This window comes from Strigops habroptila, chromosome 1, assembly GCF_004027225.2.
Source record: "Strigops habroptila isolate Jane chromosome 1, bStrHab1.2.pri, whole genome shotgun sequence".
In the NCBI taxonomy this organism is placed as follows: domain Eukaryota; kingdom Metazoa; phylum Chordata; class Aves; order Psittaciformes; family Psittacidae; genus Strigops; species Strigops habroptila.
The window spans coordinates 9,054,409-9,072,198 of record NC_044277.2 but is presented as its reverse complement, the minus strand read 5'-3'; the positions used below and the strand labels follow the sequence as shown (position 1 = coordinate 9,072,198).

Sequence of the window (17,790 nt, the reverse complement as noted above, 5' to 3'; positions counted from 1 at the left end):
GCTAATGGCAGGAAACCTGCTAGGTCAGTCAGTGAAATTATCTGAAATAATCGTAGTGTTCTGGGGGTTTTTTTGGTTGCTTTAGATTTTTTAAATTTATTTCTTTATTTTATTTTTTCCCCCTTTGGTTTGGATTGGAGTTTTTTTGTTTAGTTTTCCTTTTTTTTTTTTTTTTCCCCTCACTCATGAATTGATGTTAATATTAATAGATCATTACAGAGTTTTTATGAAGACAAGATGCTATCTAATTTATGGAGTTTATCTTACGTTGAGTGCTGGGACTATTTTGTCTGTCATAATAACTACTCTTTCAGCTAGTATTTTAGTGGGAAATAATCCAAGAGATGAAATCGCTCGGAACTCCTTGATTTACTGAAGAAATGTACCAGTACAAAGGTTTGTTTTAATTTCCACTGTTATGTGGATTGTTGTGGGATCTCCCTCATTATAACATACTGCCTTGAGGAGCTGGACCTCACACAGTCTCCCTCCCCTCCTCTTTTCCCTGTCACAGAGATTTTAGGAATAAGGACATTTGAAAAGGTAATGTTATCTCTGACACCCATTTAGCCTGGGTCATAATTGTTAAAATGAAACGTTATCATCTGATGATTAAACATTCCACTATATCTAATTTCTAACAATGGTCAGTACAGACAGGCATTAATACAATAAAATTAAAGACAGGTAGAGTTATGCTGCATGTGAAAAGATATGCGAACCAGCTGAATAAATGAACCCCTCATGAAAGGCGTGGTCTTTTTATTTTAATTTGTATTTGCAATTGCAGCTAAATAAAGTTTATAGGAAGATGGGTTTTGCAAAATAACCAGAGTTAGCATTCTTGCTCATGCACAAATGTGATGGGACAAAGCTTTCTTGTTTTAGAGTAAATACCAGATTTCATGCAACTTTCCATGGCTGGAAGTTGTATTTCAATTGTATTCAGTGGTTAAGGGAGTAAAGTATAAGAAGACAGAGCGGAATAACAATAATAGCTTTTCTTTTATAAAATTTGTAACAGGATACAGTGATGCAAAAAATCAAAACAATCTTGGATTGTTTTGTTGAGTTCTGATCCATTCCCTACATCTGCAAAGAAGTGCAGCAGCAAAACTGAAATCTAGATCCTTGGTATATAAGATCTAGTTGTAGAGTCTCAGTTAACAACAAATTAACACTTTAGCTGTATGGATATGAGCTGTATGAAAACATCCAGAAGTCCCTTGTGAGTGAATCTGTCTATGCAGATTTATTTTACATTTTGTGTAATGAAGAGATTTGACATTCTTGTTCAATTCCCACTGTCCATGCAGTCATCAACAAGATTAGAAGGAAAACTCAGTAATGGTACCCTGAGATTGTAGGTTTTTGGGCACAGCCTCACCAGAAATGTTGGTATGGACCCATGCAATGTTACCAACTGCCTGTTGTCAGTGAAGGAACTGTAATCTTGGAGGACTTGCAGGAGAAAATATGGTCTGCCTAGTTTAAAACTTCCTTCTACATTAATTGTATAAAGGACTTAAACCAGTACAAGAATCAAGAATTTAAAAAAGTACCTGGATTACTCTCCATGATTTAGATGCCTAAATTCCAATTATAGGTGGGATATTGTAGCATAAATACTGTTTTGGGGTTTGGTTGTTTTCTGATTTTTTTTAATTTTAAAGTCTAATTCTTAAGCTATGTTAAGTGCGTGAGCTAAAATAAAGCTAAGATTTAGGCTTTAAAAGTAGTGAGATTTTTGGCAGTTTCCTGTAAACAACCTCTGATTTGCAAGAAGGCTTTGAACTCGTCTATATAACTTCAATGTAACTATATTAGTTCATTAAAATACTTCCAGAACTTGTGAATTTAAGCACCAACCTAATTTGAGAAGTAGAATTTGCTCATCTTTCAAATCTCAGTGCTTATGAGTTTCTTTAAGAGCTAGTTTCCATGATAAAGTGTTGCCAGAGCTGTCTATTTAGTGTTTATATTGTCGTTTTATTTTATTAAAGAGAATACACGAAGCAATTCAGTCTTCTCCTCCTTAATCTCCTTTTAAAAATGACAATAGTACAAAGTGAGAACTGTTAAGAACTGTGAAAACCATCACTCGTAATGTACACACAGCTATTCTGTTACATGCTCTGAAGTAGTACAGATTAATAAATTACATTTAGTATCTGCTCCCACACATTACATGGCTTGAAAAAGTCCTGCCATTTTCACAGTGATAATCCTGAGGTCTCTACACCACCGTAGGAGTTGTTTGTCTAGTAATAGCATTCTCAGATAAGAAATTCAGGACACTGGCAGAAACAATAAGAAGGGAAACAAAAAAACATTACCTGATAGTTTTGATCATGCTGAGCCCCATTTCAACACAGCAGTGTGCATGGTCCTGGCGAGGTTCTGGGAGCCCTGACACACAGTAGTAACAGTCCCCCAGGATCTTTATTCTGAGACAATGATGTTCCTACATATAAATGTATTAAGAAGAAAGAAAAGATTTTCAGGTTTGGTTTTGTTTTTTACCTTTTTTTTGATAATTTTAAGGTGAATGTGAAAGTGGTTGAAAAAAGTACTGGAAAAAAAAATTGAAAATAAAAACCTGTTGTTTGATGTTTCCTGCCTGTGGTTGGCACAATCTTGGGTTATTTCCTTTTTAAAATAAAGTACCTTTACATTTTCAGTAAAAAAAGATATACTGGTTTTTGTGTTACACTAATCAGAGATGTCCTTGCTGATGGTGAGAAAGGTTTCATCAGCGTCAGGCTGGAAGCTAGGCCAAGGATTCAGAAACACCAGCTGAGATAATGAATAACCCATTTTAGACTATACTCCTCCAGGGTATCCTTTCTGCGCCGTTTTTTACACTGGAAATAAATGAAAAATCTCTTTCCTCCTACTGATAACCCCTTCCCACCTAAAGTTTCCACTGTCAAGCTCAGGCGTGCCTAACAGTTATAGGATCACATCAAGTATCTGTATGCTAAGGATGACAGAGAAGCCAGCTTGCATTAGACTTGTAGACAAATTGTGTTTATTTGGCATCCAGCCAACCTAAAGGCAAATACCGAAATTCATTTCTTAAACACATATTAACAGTACCCTTATATACTAAAACAACATACAACTGTGTGATTGGATTATTATTTTAGAAGAGCCTTTTCTAATTAGAAGAAATTCCTTAGTTGCTAAAGTTTTTCAGCTCCCAGACAAATAAAACAAGTGAGACCAAGATTAGCTATAAACTTGTCCAATATATTCTGCTGGCTTGGCACTCGCAGGAGACAATCGATGCACAGGAACAGACGCCGTAAAAATTTGAGGACAGAGCTGGAAGTGTCTAGGGGCAGACAGCATTACTAGTTGAGTCAGGGAAGTGTTTTTATAATGGAGAATCATGGAAATAGCAAGTGTAAGTATTAGATCCAATTAGTAAAGGCTCCAATGATGGAATGTTAAAATGAAGACTAGTCATTGCTGAGGAGTAGGATAATGATTTGTAAAACTGGTTCATTAGATGACAGCAAAATTTTGCCTATGCTATTTATTTCAGTTTTTCTCTTGTCTTTCTCTATGGCAACAGTGGTGGAGGCTGCACTAACCAAAGCAGCAGGGATACACTTAAAGTCACTGGGGAAGAGACAACTTCAAGGAGGATATAGGAGCAAATGTGAACACTGGCTGTACCTCAGGAATTGAATACAGGCCAAATGACTGTGACTCCAGGTTATTATTCAAGATTTTGCCTAGGATGAATGAAGCTTTGTAGTCAACCTCAGACAAGTCTTTCCAGATCCTAGAGTGGCACAGGGAACCTACACACTTGTACACAAACCTTTTGCAGAAGTCAGCTGAAGCTTTAAGCATACCAGTGAAAGTAAAATTTGCTCTGGGCATAGGGCCAAAGTAAGCTTGATTTACACTGAAATCTCCTTAAACCACCAGTAGGAGCTGACTGCATTTGAAGCTTTGGCTAGGTCTCCAGCTAATACCACTGCTGTCTCTCAGAGTGCAACGCCTAGCTGCCCAAGATTCACAAGGAAAATCAAGTCTGAAGTCAAGGTTCTAAAACATCAAAATTCATATGTAACTAACTCTCATCTTTCCTCGTCCCCACACAAGTGAAAGTTGGGTATTTTTCATATGATTGCAACTGAAATTATATACCTTAAAATCCACCAAAACATAATTTTTTTTACGAATTTCCTCCTTGATTGAAAGAATTAAAGATTTTTTTTCTACATTTTCCACCTTTTTTTTTTTTCTTTCGAGTGAAACTGTGAAATGTAAATCAAGTAGTGAGGACTCAATGGCATAGATCAGTGTATGTCGAACTGTTAGTGGGCTTCCTTAAGCTTCTCTCTGTGTTCCCTGGTTAGGCAAAACGTAAAAAGATGAGGCTATTATAAAACACAGATTCTAAAGTTCTTTGGCTTTTCTAATAGTGCCATTTGATTGATTTATATTCTAATTGACATTTGCTTTTACATCAACAAAGTAAAAGGAGCATTTATAATGTCGTATCAGTTTGACTGAGGTAAAGCAAAAGGCAGCACTTTAACTCCATTCAGACCCACTACAAATACATTACAACTGATAACCTCACAGTGTAATAAAGAAAAAAAAAAAAAACAAAAGGGGCAACCAGTCAATTTCCAGGAAAGCAAGCGAGACATATCTCAATTAGTATCATATTTTAATATTATAATTACATTTTTACATGGAACATTTATCATGCAGTCTTGTACCTGTAGTACCTGCCTATCTGACGATGTGGGAATCCCCTATTAAATGAACATCTAATTCAGCACAGTTAGAGCACATAATCTGCAACAGAAAAAAACTTCAGCTGTTTGGCTCTTAATGGCTCATTTAAACTGGCTAAAGTGCTGATTCCATTAAAGACAAATGAGACCTCTGTTGCCTGGCTGCATGTCATATGCTGAAAATCAAAACAAGGCAGACCACTTTGAAAAGATGTGGTTTTTATAAGAATAAGAAAGAAGAATCATAATGCATAACAAACCTGCTAATGAGAGTTAGATGTATGCAAATGTGAGTGCATATGTGTGACATAGGAAATCCATTCAGCTGCACATGAGTGTGTGCTTTTTCTTGTCATGATACGTCACCTCTACACTCATTTGCCAAAGCTCAGGAAGTTATCTACAGAGTGAGACATCCAAACGGAGATGAATATATATAGGTGTTCATACGTCAGCCAGCAATCAAGACTGCCATTACAATTAAAGGAGAGCCAGGCAATGCAGTCAGTGAAGCCTAGGGACTGATTCAGCTCACAGCTAAAGTAGTTGGCCAGGCTTCAGTTCACTTGTCTATATGTAAGCTTTTAGTGCATTGGTGAGACCCCTGGGTATATGAGAAACCCACACGGGACTGACAGACATGACATAAGACTTATGTCCCTCTGGAGTGGACCAAGGGCTAGGCAGGATGTCTGCTGGCACAAGAAGTCACAAGGAGCACTTAAATGACTCCTTGTCTTCTTTATTTTTCCTGTTAGTCAAATCATAATGACTGTTGAACATGAACTGTGTTACAGTCTGAATATATTGCCCTTACTCTTTTTGTTCTCCATTTACTATTCCCATCATACCTATTTCAAAAGTAAACTGTGGATTTTTTATCACTGGAAATGTTTCAGCTGGAAAAAGATAATTCAGCAACTGCCAGGAAGGACAGAGGGCTAATGGTATCTGCCTTTGGCAGAAGAAGACTGCGTGGTCTCCAGAGATTCCCTCTGATAGCTCTGTAGTTTAATCACATCTACAGTTTAGACTAGATGCTTGGTCAGGCTTATTGTATTAGTCATTAAGGTTAGATTCACGGCTAATGTGGGTAGCCATGCTGTAGTTGTAAATAGGAGATTGTGTTTTGCAAGGGCCTGTCTGCTTTTCAGTGGTATAAAATGATAATAACAGCATTCAAGGTTTTCCTCACACTCTAGAACACAAGCTCACTTCCTAAAACCATTTTACTGCAACGGTATCTGAGAGTTGCAAGTTGATACGGAGTGAAAATCAGTGAAAAACATAAACATGTATAAAAAAACTGTAAAATGAGTAAGTTATTTAAATAAGAAAATGGCCATACAGGAACTTTGGTGCAGCAGATATTACACTGCAGTTTCAAATCCTTACACTGCCGTGAGTCTATTATGATCTTCACTTTATTTTATTCTATTCTTCTTCTCCTTCCCATAAGTAATTTCCAGAAGTTGTCCTTGGGCATGTAAATGACAGCGGATATTATACAGAATTCACATCAGTATCCATCAGCCTCACAGCCCTCCCCATACTCGCTCATTAATGTCATTTACTGAAGTTATCAATTAATTTCTCAGCATGTCACAAATATGAGCTTTTTTCTCTCTTATTTGCAGCTTCTTGTTTGCTAGAAGTGAAAGATTAAGGGGCTAATTCTGCCAAGATCAACTGAAAATAATAGAAATTTTGCTTAGGGATATTGAGCAGACTCAAACACTCAACTATCAATAATAATAATTCTAGATTAATTCAGTGGCAATTGATAAGAAATCTTTTTCAAATCACTTTAATACAAAGCAAAAGAAAATATGCAGATTTTTCATAAATAATTACCTCATAGGTGTGAATGATTTATGCCTAAGCTTATTAAATACACCCTTAGTGACTGGAAGGGAAGCAAAGCAAACTGGAATAACGTGGAGCTGAAGAAATGAGTCACCGAAATATCAAGTTATTGAAAGACACAGTCAGAAACTTCATTAATATTTCTTGTTTCCTTGGGCTAAATTTCTGATGATGGGGAAAAAGTGAAAACTGATTGTGTTCTATAAGTTACCCACTTTTCCAATTCTCCCTGTGGTGAATTAATCACTTCCACCTACTTTTGAAGGGAATCCCAAGGGCTTGCAAACAGCCTACAGAAAAGTCCGCAGTCACAATTTTTATAATTTCAAGCTAAAAATTTAGAACATTGTGAATGAGAAATTACTGAGACTTAACTGCACAGAACAAAGAGATCCTACATTTAAATACCCTTTAAAAGGTGGCCAGAGTGGGAGGAGGCAGGGATTTGGCCTTTGTGTGCAATAGCTCAGTTCCTGAAACATTTGCCAAAGGTATAGGAAACCTAGATAAAAAACCTAGATAAAAGGCCTTTCTCAGCAGTAATGGGGTCTAGGCCAAAGCTCTTAATCAGCAGGCAGTTTTGGGGTGGGATGGAGAGAGACATCCATCTAAATTCCTCCTATTGCAGCTCTGTCACTTTGGAAAACAGAACTAGGACCTTGTCAGAGCCAGATGGAGGGAAGTTCTCTAGCCCAGTGATACAGCCAGAAAGGAGGACCTGGTTTGGGTCATGGTTGCAAGGACTGTTTCTAGTTTTTAAACATGTAAAGGGAAAATATGGCAATCATCTTTCCTCCTCTGCCTGGATCAGGGAATACTTAAATATAGCCCTATATTAAATTCTTTTTACATAGTTTGACAGGTCATGTAAGGAATGCTTTATTGTTTTTAGAATAGCCTATAGAGGTGTGTTTTGGACTTCTCCAGGCTAACAGAAAATATGGGCAGAAGGAACTGAGGCACTGTGTAAGTTTTCTAATGTATTACATCAATACTTCTCTCCCTTGCCATACTGTGGAAAAAAAAAACCTGTGGCTGTTGTCTGGTAAGCAGCCATCCTCTCCAGCTAGTGTTAATTAGTAGATTATGCTGTAAGTGGTTTTAGGCACAGAAATACCTGATAGAATGGTTCAAGGTGTACTTTTCCTGCTAAGGAGCAATTCTGCATGGACATTTTGCCCTTTAGGAATTTCTAGGACTGCAGATATAAAAAGGGTGAGGTGACCATTTTCAAGAATATACTTGTGAAGTCTAAATTTCATTCAAATCCCAATTTAGTTAACAAAGTGGGAGGGCTTTTTTTGAGTTTGGATTTATGTAACTCTTAGTTCCTAAATCACCAAGAAATTTCAAACCAGAAGTTTTATTTAATTTGTGACTTTCATCTGACATTTTTCAGGAAATGCCTGTAGAATATCACTTCTAAAAGTGGGATTTTATTTGACTGTTCAGGTCTTTTGGTGATTTACTGGGTTCTTTAGCATCTGAAATACTATAACATTAATAAGAACATTGCTAATGTTGATTGTTCACTAGTACTAGACAATTAATTATTGACACTGGTGAGGAGGGAAAACACCCTAGATTTAAGCACTGCAAAAAGAGCATTCTTTCCCTCCAATTACCATAAATGTATACAATGTCAATATAATCAGCTAAATGCCACTCATAATCCAGTTAATTCTGCTTCTTAATACAGTACACCAAACAAATACGAATGAAGAAATTCACAGCTTTATTTACTGGCATGTATGTTTAAACAGACAGTGTTTTTAAGTAGTCTCCAGAGTCCTATGGGTTATGTTCTTGAAGACAGTTTCACAAAAGAACTAAGCACTACCAGCTCAGAGGTTAAATGTGGCCAGGAACAGTAAAACAGTGCAGCAGAAGTGTCTTTATTGAGGAAACAAAGAGCCTTTAATGTCCTCCCTTCTTCCCCCTTTGATACCGGCTGGTACAGGTATTGTACTAGAGCTGTAGCATGATACATTCTTGTGGAGCTTGCTAGCTAGGCTGGTATGCAACCCTGGAAATTCTAGTCACAAATAATACACTGCTGGAGGAATTTCTGGCAGATTGTCTACAAACTCCCAAGAGAGAATTTAACCAAGGTTACAGAAAAAGATCACCTCTATTAGAAAAATAATTAAATCATCAGTTGTTTAATAAGCAAAAGAACCTGTGATCCATATCACATAAATAACTCTCTTGCTCACATCAGGCTAATGACATAAAGAGAAAAAAGGCTTATATCAAAGTGTGAAATTTCCATTCAATATCTACAGGTCCTCTGAGTAATAAGCGCAATTATCATGGTTTATTGTATGAGAGCTGATGAGACTGTAAAGAAATGAATCGTCTTATAGGCCAGTCATTTTATTCTTATATGAAACCCATGGATTTTAATATTTCAGGGGAATATTCCTGTTTCAACATCAATGCTTCAAATTAAGGATGGGTCCAAACTTAAGTCTAAAATTGTCTGTGTATTTGTCTTTACATATGTGTTTAAAATGCTGTGGCTTAATTTTGTCTTTAGGTCTCAGTGACATCAGACAACACCTCAGTTGCTGTTGCAACAAGGCTTACAGATGTCTGCTCCTTCATTTACGGCTTTACTCTTCCCTGTTAATATATGAAACTGAATCTACACACAGTGTAGATATATTTAGAAATATGACAATTGAAATCAAAATATTGGCTGACATCTAGCACTGCAGAGAAGGCAGAGGAAAAACAAACGTCAAATATAACTATTCTTTCATCAAAGCAGGACCTTTTTTTAGGCTTAAATATCTCACTGAATGTCATCTTATTTCTCTTCTCTCCTCAAAATTTCTGCCTACGGAAAATATTAATATTAATTAAGTTTCTGTTTAGGCCTTTCAGTAGATGGATATATACAGGGAAATAATTTCTTCAGTTCTATTTTATGCCAACTTGTTTTTCTTCCTTTCTAACTGTCACTTTTCTCTTTAATAACTATAAAACTTTTACAAGTATCATAGTGTGTTTAGAAGAGGGAAGTAGCTGTACATAATGTTACATTTCTGATAAGAAATATTAAAAATTTGAATTCTAACTTTTATTCAAAGTATCCTGTAGTAATGATATAGATAGATAGTATGGATTTTTTTTGTTCTTAATTACGTACATCAACATATGCTGTAATACTTCATAACTGACTGAAGCTTAAAAATAAATCTCAGAACTCTCATTGCTTCTACGTTGCACAAGAAAAAGGAAGGCTGAATAAAAGAAACAAGCAACTAAGATAAATTACATTCTTTAGGAAGCTGTGAAATAGTGTCTTCTTAATAATTATATGATTTACAGATCATAGAGCAGATCAAATAACCCTTTATATGGGATTATAAAATACTATTTTTATTTAGAAGTAGATAAAGGGTTTATAAGGATTTTCCTTAAAATCTAAAGAAACTGCCCCAAGCTTTCTGCAACTGACCTCTTTGCTGAGATAATTTTTTTGAGTAACAGTGTCTAGAAGGCTCAGGGTACCTTATTGCTCGCTTACAACTACCTGAAAGATGGATGGAGCAAGGAGGTGGCTGGTCTTTTCTCTCAAGTAACGAACAGTAAGATAACAGGAAATGGCCTCAAGCTGCACCAGGGGAGGTTTAGATTGGATATTAGGAAAAATTCTTCCCCAAAAAGTGGTCAGTCATTAGAACAAGCTGCCCAGGGCAGTGGTGGAATCACCATCCCTGGAAGTGTTAAAAAACTGTGTAGATGAGGTCCTTAGTGACATGATTTCACGGTGGACTTGGCAGTAACGGGGGTAACGGTTAGACTTCATGGTCTTTTCCAGCCTGGTTGGTTCTATGATTCTGTGATTCTAACTCTGGTTAAGCTGAATTGGGACCAGTTATGTGATAGATCAGAAATCTAGATGTAAATGTGTAATCCTCCTTAGTAGAAGATCCTTCTAGGGAGGTCTTGAAAGGACCACTTTCCAAAAAGCCTGTCAAGGATTTACAGACAAGAATGAAACCATTCTAATAACATTTGCAGAAAACATAGGACTGGTAGAATGATCAAATTCCATGCAGGTATGGTGGTCATAACAAGACAGCAAGACCATAAAACCCCAAAATAATATGTTTCATTATAATAGTGTCATCACTGTGTGTTCAGAAACGCGACCTTTGGACAGTGATCAAGGTAGGAGAGAATAGGAGGAATGGTGATGATCTGCCTCCACTACATAATTTTCAGTGCTAGTATCTATGCCTTAAATTGGAGGAGGCCCAGAAAACTAGTCAAAAAGTTATTTGAAGGAATAAATCTTACAGAGAAAAAGCCTCACAATGAATTTGGTCTGTTTTGGGTTTTTGGGTTTTTTTTTTTTTAATTAAAAAAACCCCTGAAAAGTGGCTGTATCAAAGCCCATGAATGTATTCCCAGAGAAAATCAGTGGCTACAAAATGGTTCTTATTTCTAGGAAAAATAGGTCATAGGAAGAATAAATGGGTGTAATTCAAAGTCAGAAAAAAAAAGCAAACGAGAAACAAGCTATATTAAATTAACAGTGAGAGTATTAAAAGACAGGAATAAACTCTCAAGATACACAAGTATTTCTCCATCTGCTAGGACCTTCAGATGAAGACTTGCCATTTTTCCAAAAGATAAAACTTTGCCAGGTGTGAAAGCTTAGAAAAATGCCAGTTGTGTAGGTTGATACGTCCATACGTAAATCACAAGCCCTCAAAATTTGCATCAAGGACCAGTCAGTGTCCAATTCCAAAATTTTCCAAAGGGAAAGGTTAAGTCCAGTACAAGATTTAGGCCCTTGTATTTTGGGCAGCTGCCCCCTCTGTACGAGTCCAGAACTCTGAGTGAGGAATCTTGATTTCCTAGAAAGTGCAAGAGGGGAAATTAATCTCCCTGGGTTGGACAGAAGCATCCAAACCATGTAGAGCTTCAGTTCCTCTCTAGCCCAGTTGGGCATCGTTATTGTCAGGACATTAGGCAAGTATCATTACATCCAGGTCTCAGAAGCCACAAACAAGGAACACAATCAAAATGCCTTCTGTTTAAATAAATTGTAATTAGTCATGGTTAGATCTCCCTAATTTTTGTAGCCAAACTGTTCAATTCCTGCAGTGATTCTTCCCCGTGTCTTTTGCCTTTTGGAGGACTGATCTTGACAACTGGATTAGTCTAGTTAATGATGTGTAGAAGAGCAAAGCAAATTCAGACTAGGAAAGAAAATGCCTGAAGGAGCCCAAAGTCTTGCATTTAGTAACTGGGACATTCACTTGAGAGGTGACTGTCCTGGTGATGAAGTTTTTCAGACAGAGAAGTTCTTTCATGTCAAACTCTGCAAATTTCTGGGTAAGAACTTCTTGGGTATGTTAGTCAAACTGGCATATATATTACTTTTTCTTTAAAATAGTCACCTACATATTTGAGATCCCTGCTCCTGTGTGGGCAGATTCAGCGTTCTCCATGAACATTTAGGAGTTTAGGGCTCATAATAGATTCATAAGACTGCAATAGAAAGATTTCTAGAAGGTTTAAGCAGGAGATGTATGACAAACCACAGAGAAGGGAGAAAACTTTGGGCACTTAAAGCAGCAAAATTTTCAGTTCCTATAAAATATTAAAACCAAGCAGGGAAGCGCCTTCAGGGCTAAGTGGCAAGCAAGGGAGGATTTTCTGGATTGATTAGAAAATATGGTTAATGATCATGAAAGAAGAATCTGTTCTACCGAGAATGCTAGGCAAAACTGAAACGTAAGCAAGGCAATAAGTCATACTGTGTACATATTCTTCCTAAAATACTTCTGTGACATACATCTATTTAATTTGGTTTAAAATATGTTTCTTCAGTTACGGCTGTTATTTTTGCCATTTCATACAGAAGCAGACATTACTCCTTATAAAACCTTATAAGCTTTCTAAAAGACAAGACTGAGGTAAGTTCTTTCATCCAGCTTGGTTTTTATTGTATACCAGAGCTGATGAGCATTTTTTGTTTGCAAAACAAATATTGTAGATTGCATTTACAGTTTGCCAGTGTCTGGGCAATGGGTTATGGCATCACTCTGTACATGAGAAAACACATTGTCATTTGAGATAAAAAATAGCTGACTCGAAAGAGCTTTGAATAATTACAGAAGTCTTGCTTTTCTTGACTTTAATTTGCAAGCTAAGAGATGACACCAAGGGTCTTAGTGATGCCTGTGTAATACGTGCACAAAAACCCCATACCCCAGAACCAAAAGTGTATAAAAATCAGTGAGGGATGTAGATGTATGCATGAAAACAAGTAACTTTAGGATCCCTTTATCAAATAAAGAGCATAACCAATTATATTCAGAATGTAATTCCTGTTTACCCATAGCAGGTGTCTACATTTAGTTGCATAAATTATAAGGTAAACTGCATTAAATGTACTTCATTCCCTACTCTAACAGCCTCATTAGTCAGCTTAGATATTGACACCTAAAGACAGCCACAAGATATGAAACTATGACCAAAGAAACATAAAAAAGAAAATGCAAGCCTAGCAAAACTGAGCTTGTTCTGCTTGTATTTCTGTGTTTTGTTTTGTTTTTTCTAATTAGTACTAATTAAGTAGCAACTAATTTGCCTAATGTTATTAATTTGTCTGACTGCAGTGGCTGACTGACCTTTAAATGAATAGGTCTTTTAACCTTCCTCAGTTCTTAGAAGAAAAGTCAAAATATAGCTATGGTCTTAAAAAATTTCATTTGCCAGCAAGGACCAGAAATATAAAACTTCCTCAGAAACTGTTGCAGGTGATCTGTTTTCGTACCATTCTTGGTCTGGCACTGCAGAAACACAAGATTCTGATGACTGTCTGAGCTTTCTCTCACTACCAGAACTCAACACTTCCAATAAATTTGTAATTGTCTTCCAACCTCAATGGCTGTATAAAATCCCAGTGGGGAAAAGCTGAGTGATTTCTGTTCAAAGTCATTAGAAGGTATTTTCCAAAGCTCCAAATACAGAGTTGACTTCATATCCTTTTGCAAATAAACTGTGTTTAACTCACATGTGCTAGTCGATCAAATCTGGCGAAGAGTTCATTCAGCATTCGGACCAGCTCCTGGGCTGACAGAGTTGTGGAGAGGTTGGTGAATCCTTTAACATCTGCAAAAAGAATGCTGAAAAACCAAAGATATATAAATATTGTAGTCTATTTCCTTTGATAACTGAATGTCCTCAGTTACCTTCCAGTAATTTAGTAGTAAAGGATCATTTTAAAGTCATGCTACCTTTGTTCTAGACTTTTGGAGACTCTGGAGTACTGAATATAAATACAGAAGGGACTAAAGAAATACTTGCATGTGTGAGAAAGGGTTTTGCCAAAAACGTGTAGTATGAAATTTTGGATTTTCAAATCATTCAGGAAGATATAGTTAAGCCTTAATAAGCACAGTTGTCATCATTTATCAGTGAGAAGACTGAGGCATAGTGCACCCATAACATAGAAAGCTGTATAAACAGATAGACTTGGCACCCAGCTGTCTGTTAGTATCTGACAGTGTTCTTTGAGGGTGGGTTTATATATAGCTGGTTTTTACAGTAAGTTTGACTTCAGTGATATCAATTTTTAGTGTGATTTTCAGGCTTTACTTATCTCTGTGCCACACAAAAATCCTAAAACAACAGATTCGTGACAGTCTTGATACATACCAGGCTCAGGCCAGCTTTATTGCATCTAATTTTAGGGACTTGGCAGAAGTACCTGTGTTAGAAGTATAGTACCCTCTATTTAAGGTACAAATCTTTATTTGGATGATTCCTTGTTCTTTCCTTTGATTTCGAAGGGAGCCCAGTGTGATCATGCTTTGAATTTAGGTGCATCAAATTTGGTGCCTGAAGTTATGATAGGATCTTAGTCAACAAACCAGTTCCAAACAGAGCTTTAACTTGTATTTCAGCAGTCAGTGAATTTTCTAGCATAGCTTTGTCTGTAACCTGTGTCTACAATGAGCACAAGTGAATATAAAGTGTATGGTGTTCAAGCTATTATCCAGACCAAAACATTTCTTCCGCTGCTCAGTACTTAGCAGCTGAAGAAATGAACGTATTGTCTCCTTTAAAAAGTAGTAGGATTCAAAAAGACACATGCTGACATTGTATGGAAATAACTCTAATGAACCTCCTTAGAACTTCAAAGTCAACCAATAACTGGTGTTACAATCTGAGTAGCTGAGGAGCTGTCATTTGTGTTGAACAACATCACAATTTGACAGTGTTTGAGAATCACTAATGTAACCAATATTAAATATAATAATGACCAGGTGGACAATAAAATATAACCAATGATAATTTAACTCACTTTCAAATGTACAGTCTGGTAAAGGTTTGGGTGAGGATTAAGCAACAGGCTCACAAACAGGGCAACATTTTTACCAGTGAGATAAATACAAAATTAAAAGGTAAAGTACCAAACTACCCAAAGACAAATGAATAATAGTGATATACTAAAGTGCTAAATGTAAGATTTTCAAACAATTAATTTCTACAGCTTACAGTATCAAAACAAAAAACTCTAACTGGATGCTAATTTTAGGGATTCATATAGCATTGGTTTGGGAAAAAATAATGTGAAACCAAGTTTTGAAAAGATCTGGTCCCTGGCAGCATGCATAGGAACCAACCAGTATCTGTACTCTGCACACAGAATCTTAATTTTAAAGCTCTTTCAAAGATAAATTATGTTTCGACTTTTCACCTCTGACTACAACTCTTTTCCATTCAAAAAGAAGGGCCATCTCCTATGTATTTTGATTTTTCTACATCAACACTTATTCTGAGAATGAAAAAGGGTAATGGAGGATATTTTAATTTAGTGCAGTTCAAACCTTTTGTAAGGGTCCTTGAAATTTTCCACCAGATTTAATAAAATGATATGTCTAGGCTACTGCAAGGCCACAGGAGAAGCAGATAATCAATTTACTCTTTTGCAGAAGTTCAAATTATGTTTATTGAAGTTATCCAGACAAAGTTGTATTTTGGTTTCATCAAAAGGTGAAGTACACGCTTTTCTAGCAAACCATCTCCCATCACATCCTAAGCTGCTTACTTTTCAGTTCTTTCACTGATGGCTACTCAATCATTTGCCCTTGTGGTTAAGGACAAAACTTAAGGAAAATGCTATTGGGTTGGCTAAATATTCTGATGGTTGAGAACGACAATAAAATCAGAGATTCTGTAACGCCATGGAGTGGCAGTTGATCATCTGGTGTAAAGTCTGGTGGGACTCTTCATCAGGGACTGTAGTGATAGGATAAGGGGTAATGGGTTTAAATTAAACAGGGGAAGTTTAGGTTAGATATAAGGAAGAAGTTCTTTACTGTGAGGGTGGTGAAGCACTGGAACAGGTTGCCCAAAGAAGTGGTAAATGCACCATCCCTGGCAGTGGTCAAGGCCGGGTGCGACAGAGCCTTGGGCGACATGGTCTAGTGTAAGGTGTCCCTACCCATGGCAGGGGGTTGGAACTAGATGATCATTAGGTCCTTTCCAACCCTAATCATTCTATGATTCTGAATGTGCAATTAGGACTTCTTATCTTGAGTAGTAGCTCATAGAATAACTATCACTGTCCTGTTAACTAATTTCAGGAAATATAAAATGTAGAGATGAGAGTAAAAAAGGGAAATAAAATTAGGAAAATGGCAATAAGAATGACTAAATGAAAGTGGCTACTGAACAGAGGAGCGACATGATAAGATAACATCTTTGAAGCATCTTACAAGTCTCCATTTAATTTCTTAGCATTTGGGGTCAACCACAAGGTTGTGGCAGAATATGTGTCCACGTGTAAGCAGGGTTCCCCTTTCTGTGCAACCCTGACCACTTCATTCAAGTGAAAAAATATACAAATGGAGAAGACCACTGTTGAGTTCAAATGGGTCTTGCCATGGCAGAGGCATCCAGCTATTCTGATGAGTAAAAGAAGGCACCAAACTGCTTACCTGCTTGGGGATTAAAGGTTACACTGATTTTCTAATTTATGAATGAACAAAGCAACAGAAGGGAAACTGAAACAGGAGACATTAAACAGCATCTGACTCCTTAAGCATTAAAGAGAGACTCCTCCACCTACCTGACATTCTCATAACGATGAATGTAGATCTTATGAAACTGGTGTTGCAAATGTTCATCTTCTACGTTGGTCATATCATTTATCATTTCCAGGACTACAAAGCGTGGTAAGACAGAGAGTACCAGCCGTTCCTAAAACAAAGAGGAAAACAAAGTTTCAGTATCAGTCTGAATTAGTACTTCACAGGACACTGATCGAGCTCTTGCCCTGTTTAAAGAGACGAGTATCTGGCAATTTAAGATGTGACCCTCCCCTCTAAAAATTCTAGCTCAGACCAGTTGCAATAATTCACATTACCAACCTGAGTTCAAAATATGGACCTTTTTCTCCCCTTCCTAGACATTCTTCCCTCTAATGTTCTAATCTTACTTGCTGATTATTTAAAGATCCATCCTGCTTATTTCCTCCATTACTAGTTTCTCACTAAACATCAGTTATGAGGCTATCAATCACTGCATTTCAGGCAGTGGTAGCTTGATCAACAGATATAGACCAGAAGAATTTGAAAGCCCTCAGTAGCAAGTAGGATCAGATTTTTATTGCTGATTATTTATCAGAATTTACAGACTGTGTGCTTAGCATTCATAAACTGTATAATTAATAATAAAGCTGGAGAATAAATAAAGCAAAAAGTATGCAAAGGAACCTGACTCCACTTAGTGAAAAGGACAGCATTTAGACAAAGCTTAGTCGTATCGTCAGAGATTCAAGACATGGATAATATAAACTAATGTAAACCTAAGAAATGTTTTATAGGAAAGATTTAGCTATAGACTAGTTTGTCTGTTAATAGGGTTATGATAATAAACAGGAACCAAGTTTTATTGGTTTATTCCCAAGTGACTTGGGAATCTCAGTGTCATCTCGACAGTCTGTGTCATTTAAGTCCTTACTTCATTTTGACAAATGGGATTGGGTTTCAAAGTACTTTGAAAACTCTGTATGTAATCTCAGAAACAAGCATTTGTATGTGTCAGTGAAGCAGTTTTCCAGGATGACTCATTTGGCTTGTGGCCCACTTCTTTTTTGAAGATCCCCCAGGACAGATTGTGGGCT

The 17,790-nt window shown here is 36.8% G+C and overlaps 1 protein-coding gene across 1 annotated transcript in view; it reads right to left on the bottom strand.

The window, feature by feature from the left end:
• The window catches only part of ADCY8 (adenylate cyclase 8), a 121,289-nt gene that overhangs the window by 53,825 nt on the left and 49,674 nt on the right, over nt 1–17,790 (bottom strand). The window contains 3 exon segments of the mRNA XM_030505613.1: nt 2,337–2,464; nt 13,672–13,783; nt 16,735–16,865. Of these exon segments, the coding sequence (XP_030361473.1) occupies nt 2,337–2,464; nt 13,672–13,783; nt 16,735–16,865 (371 nt within the window).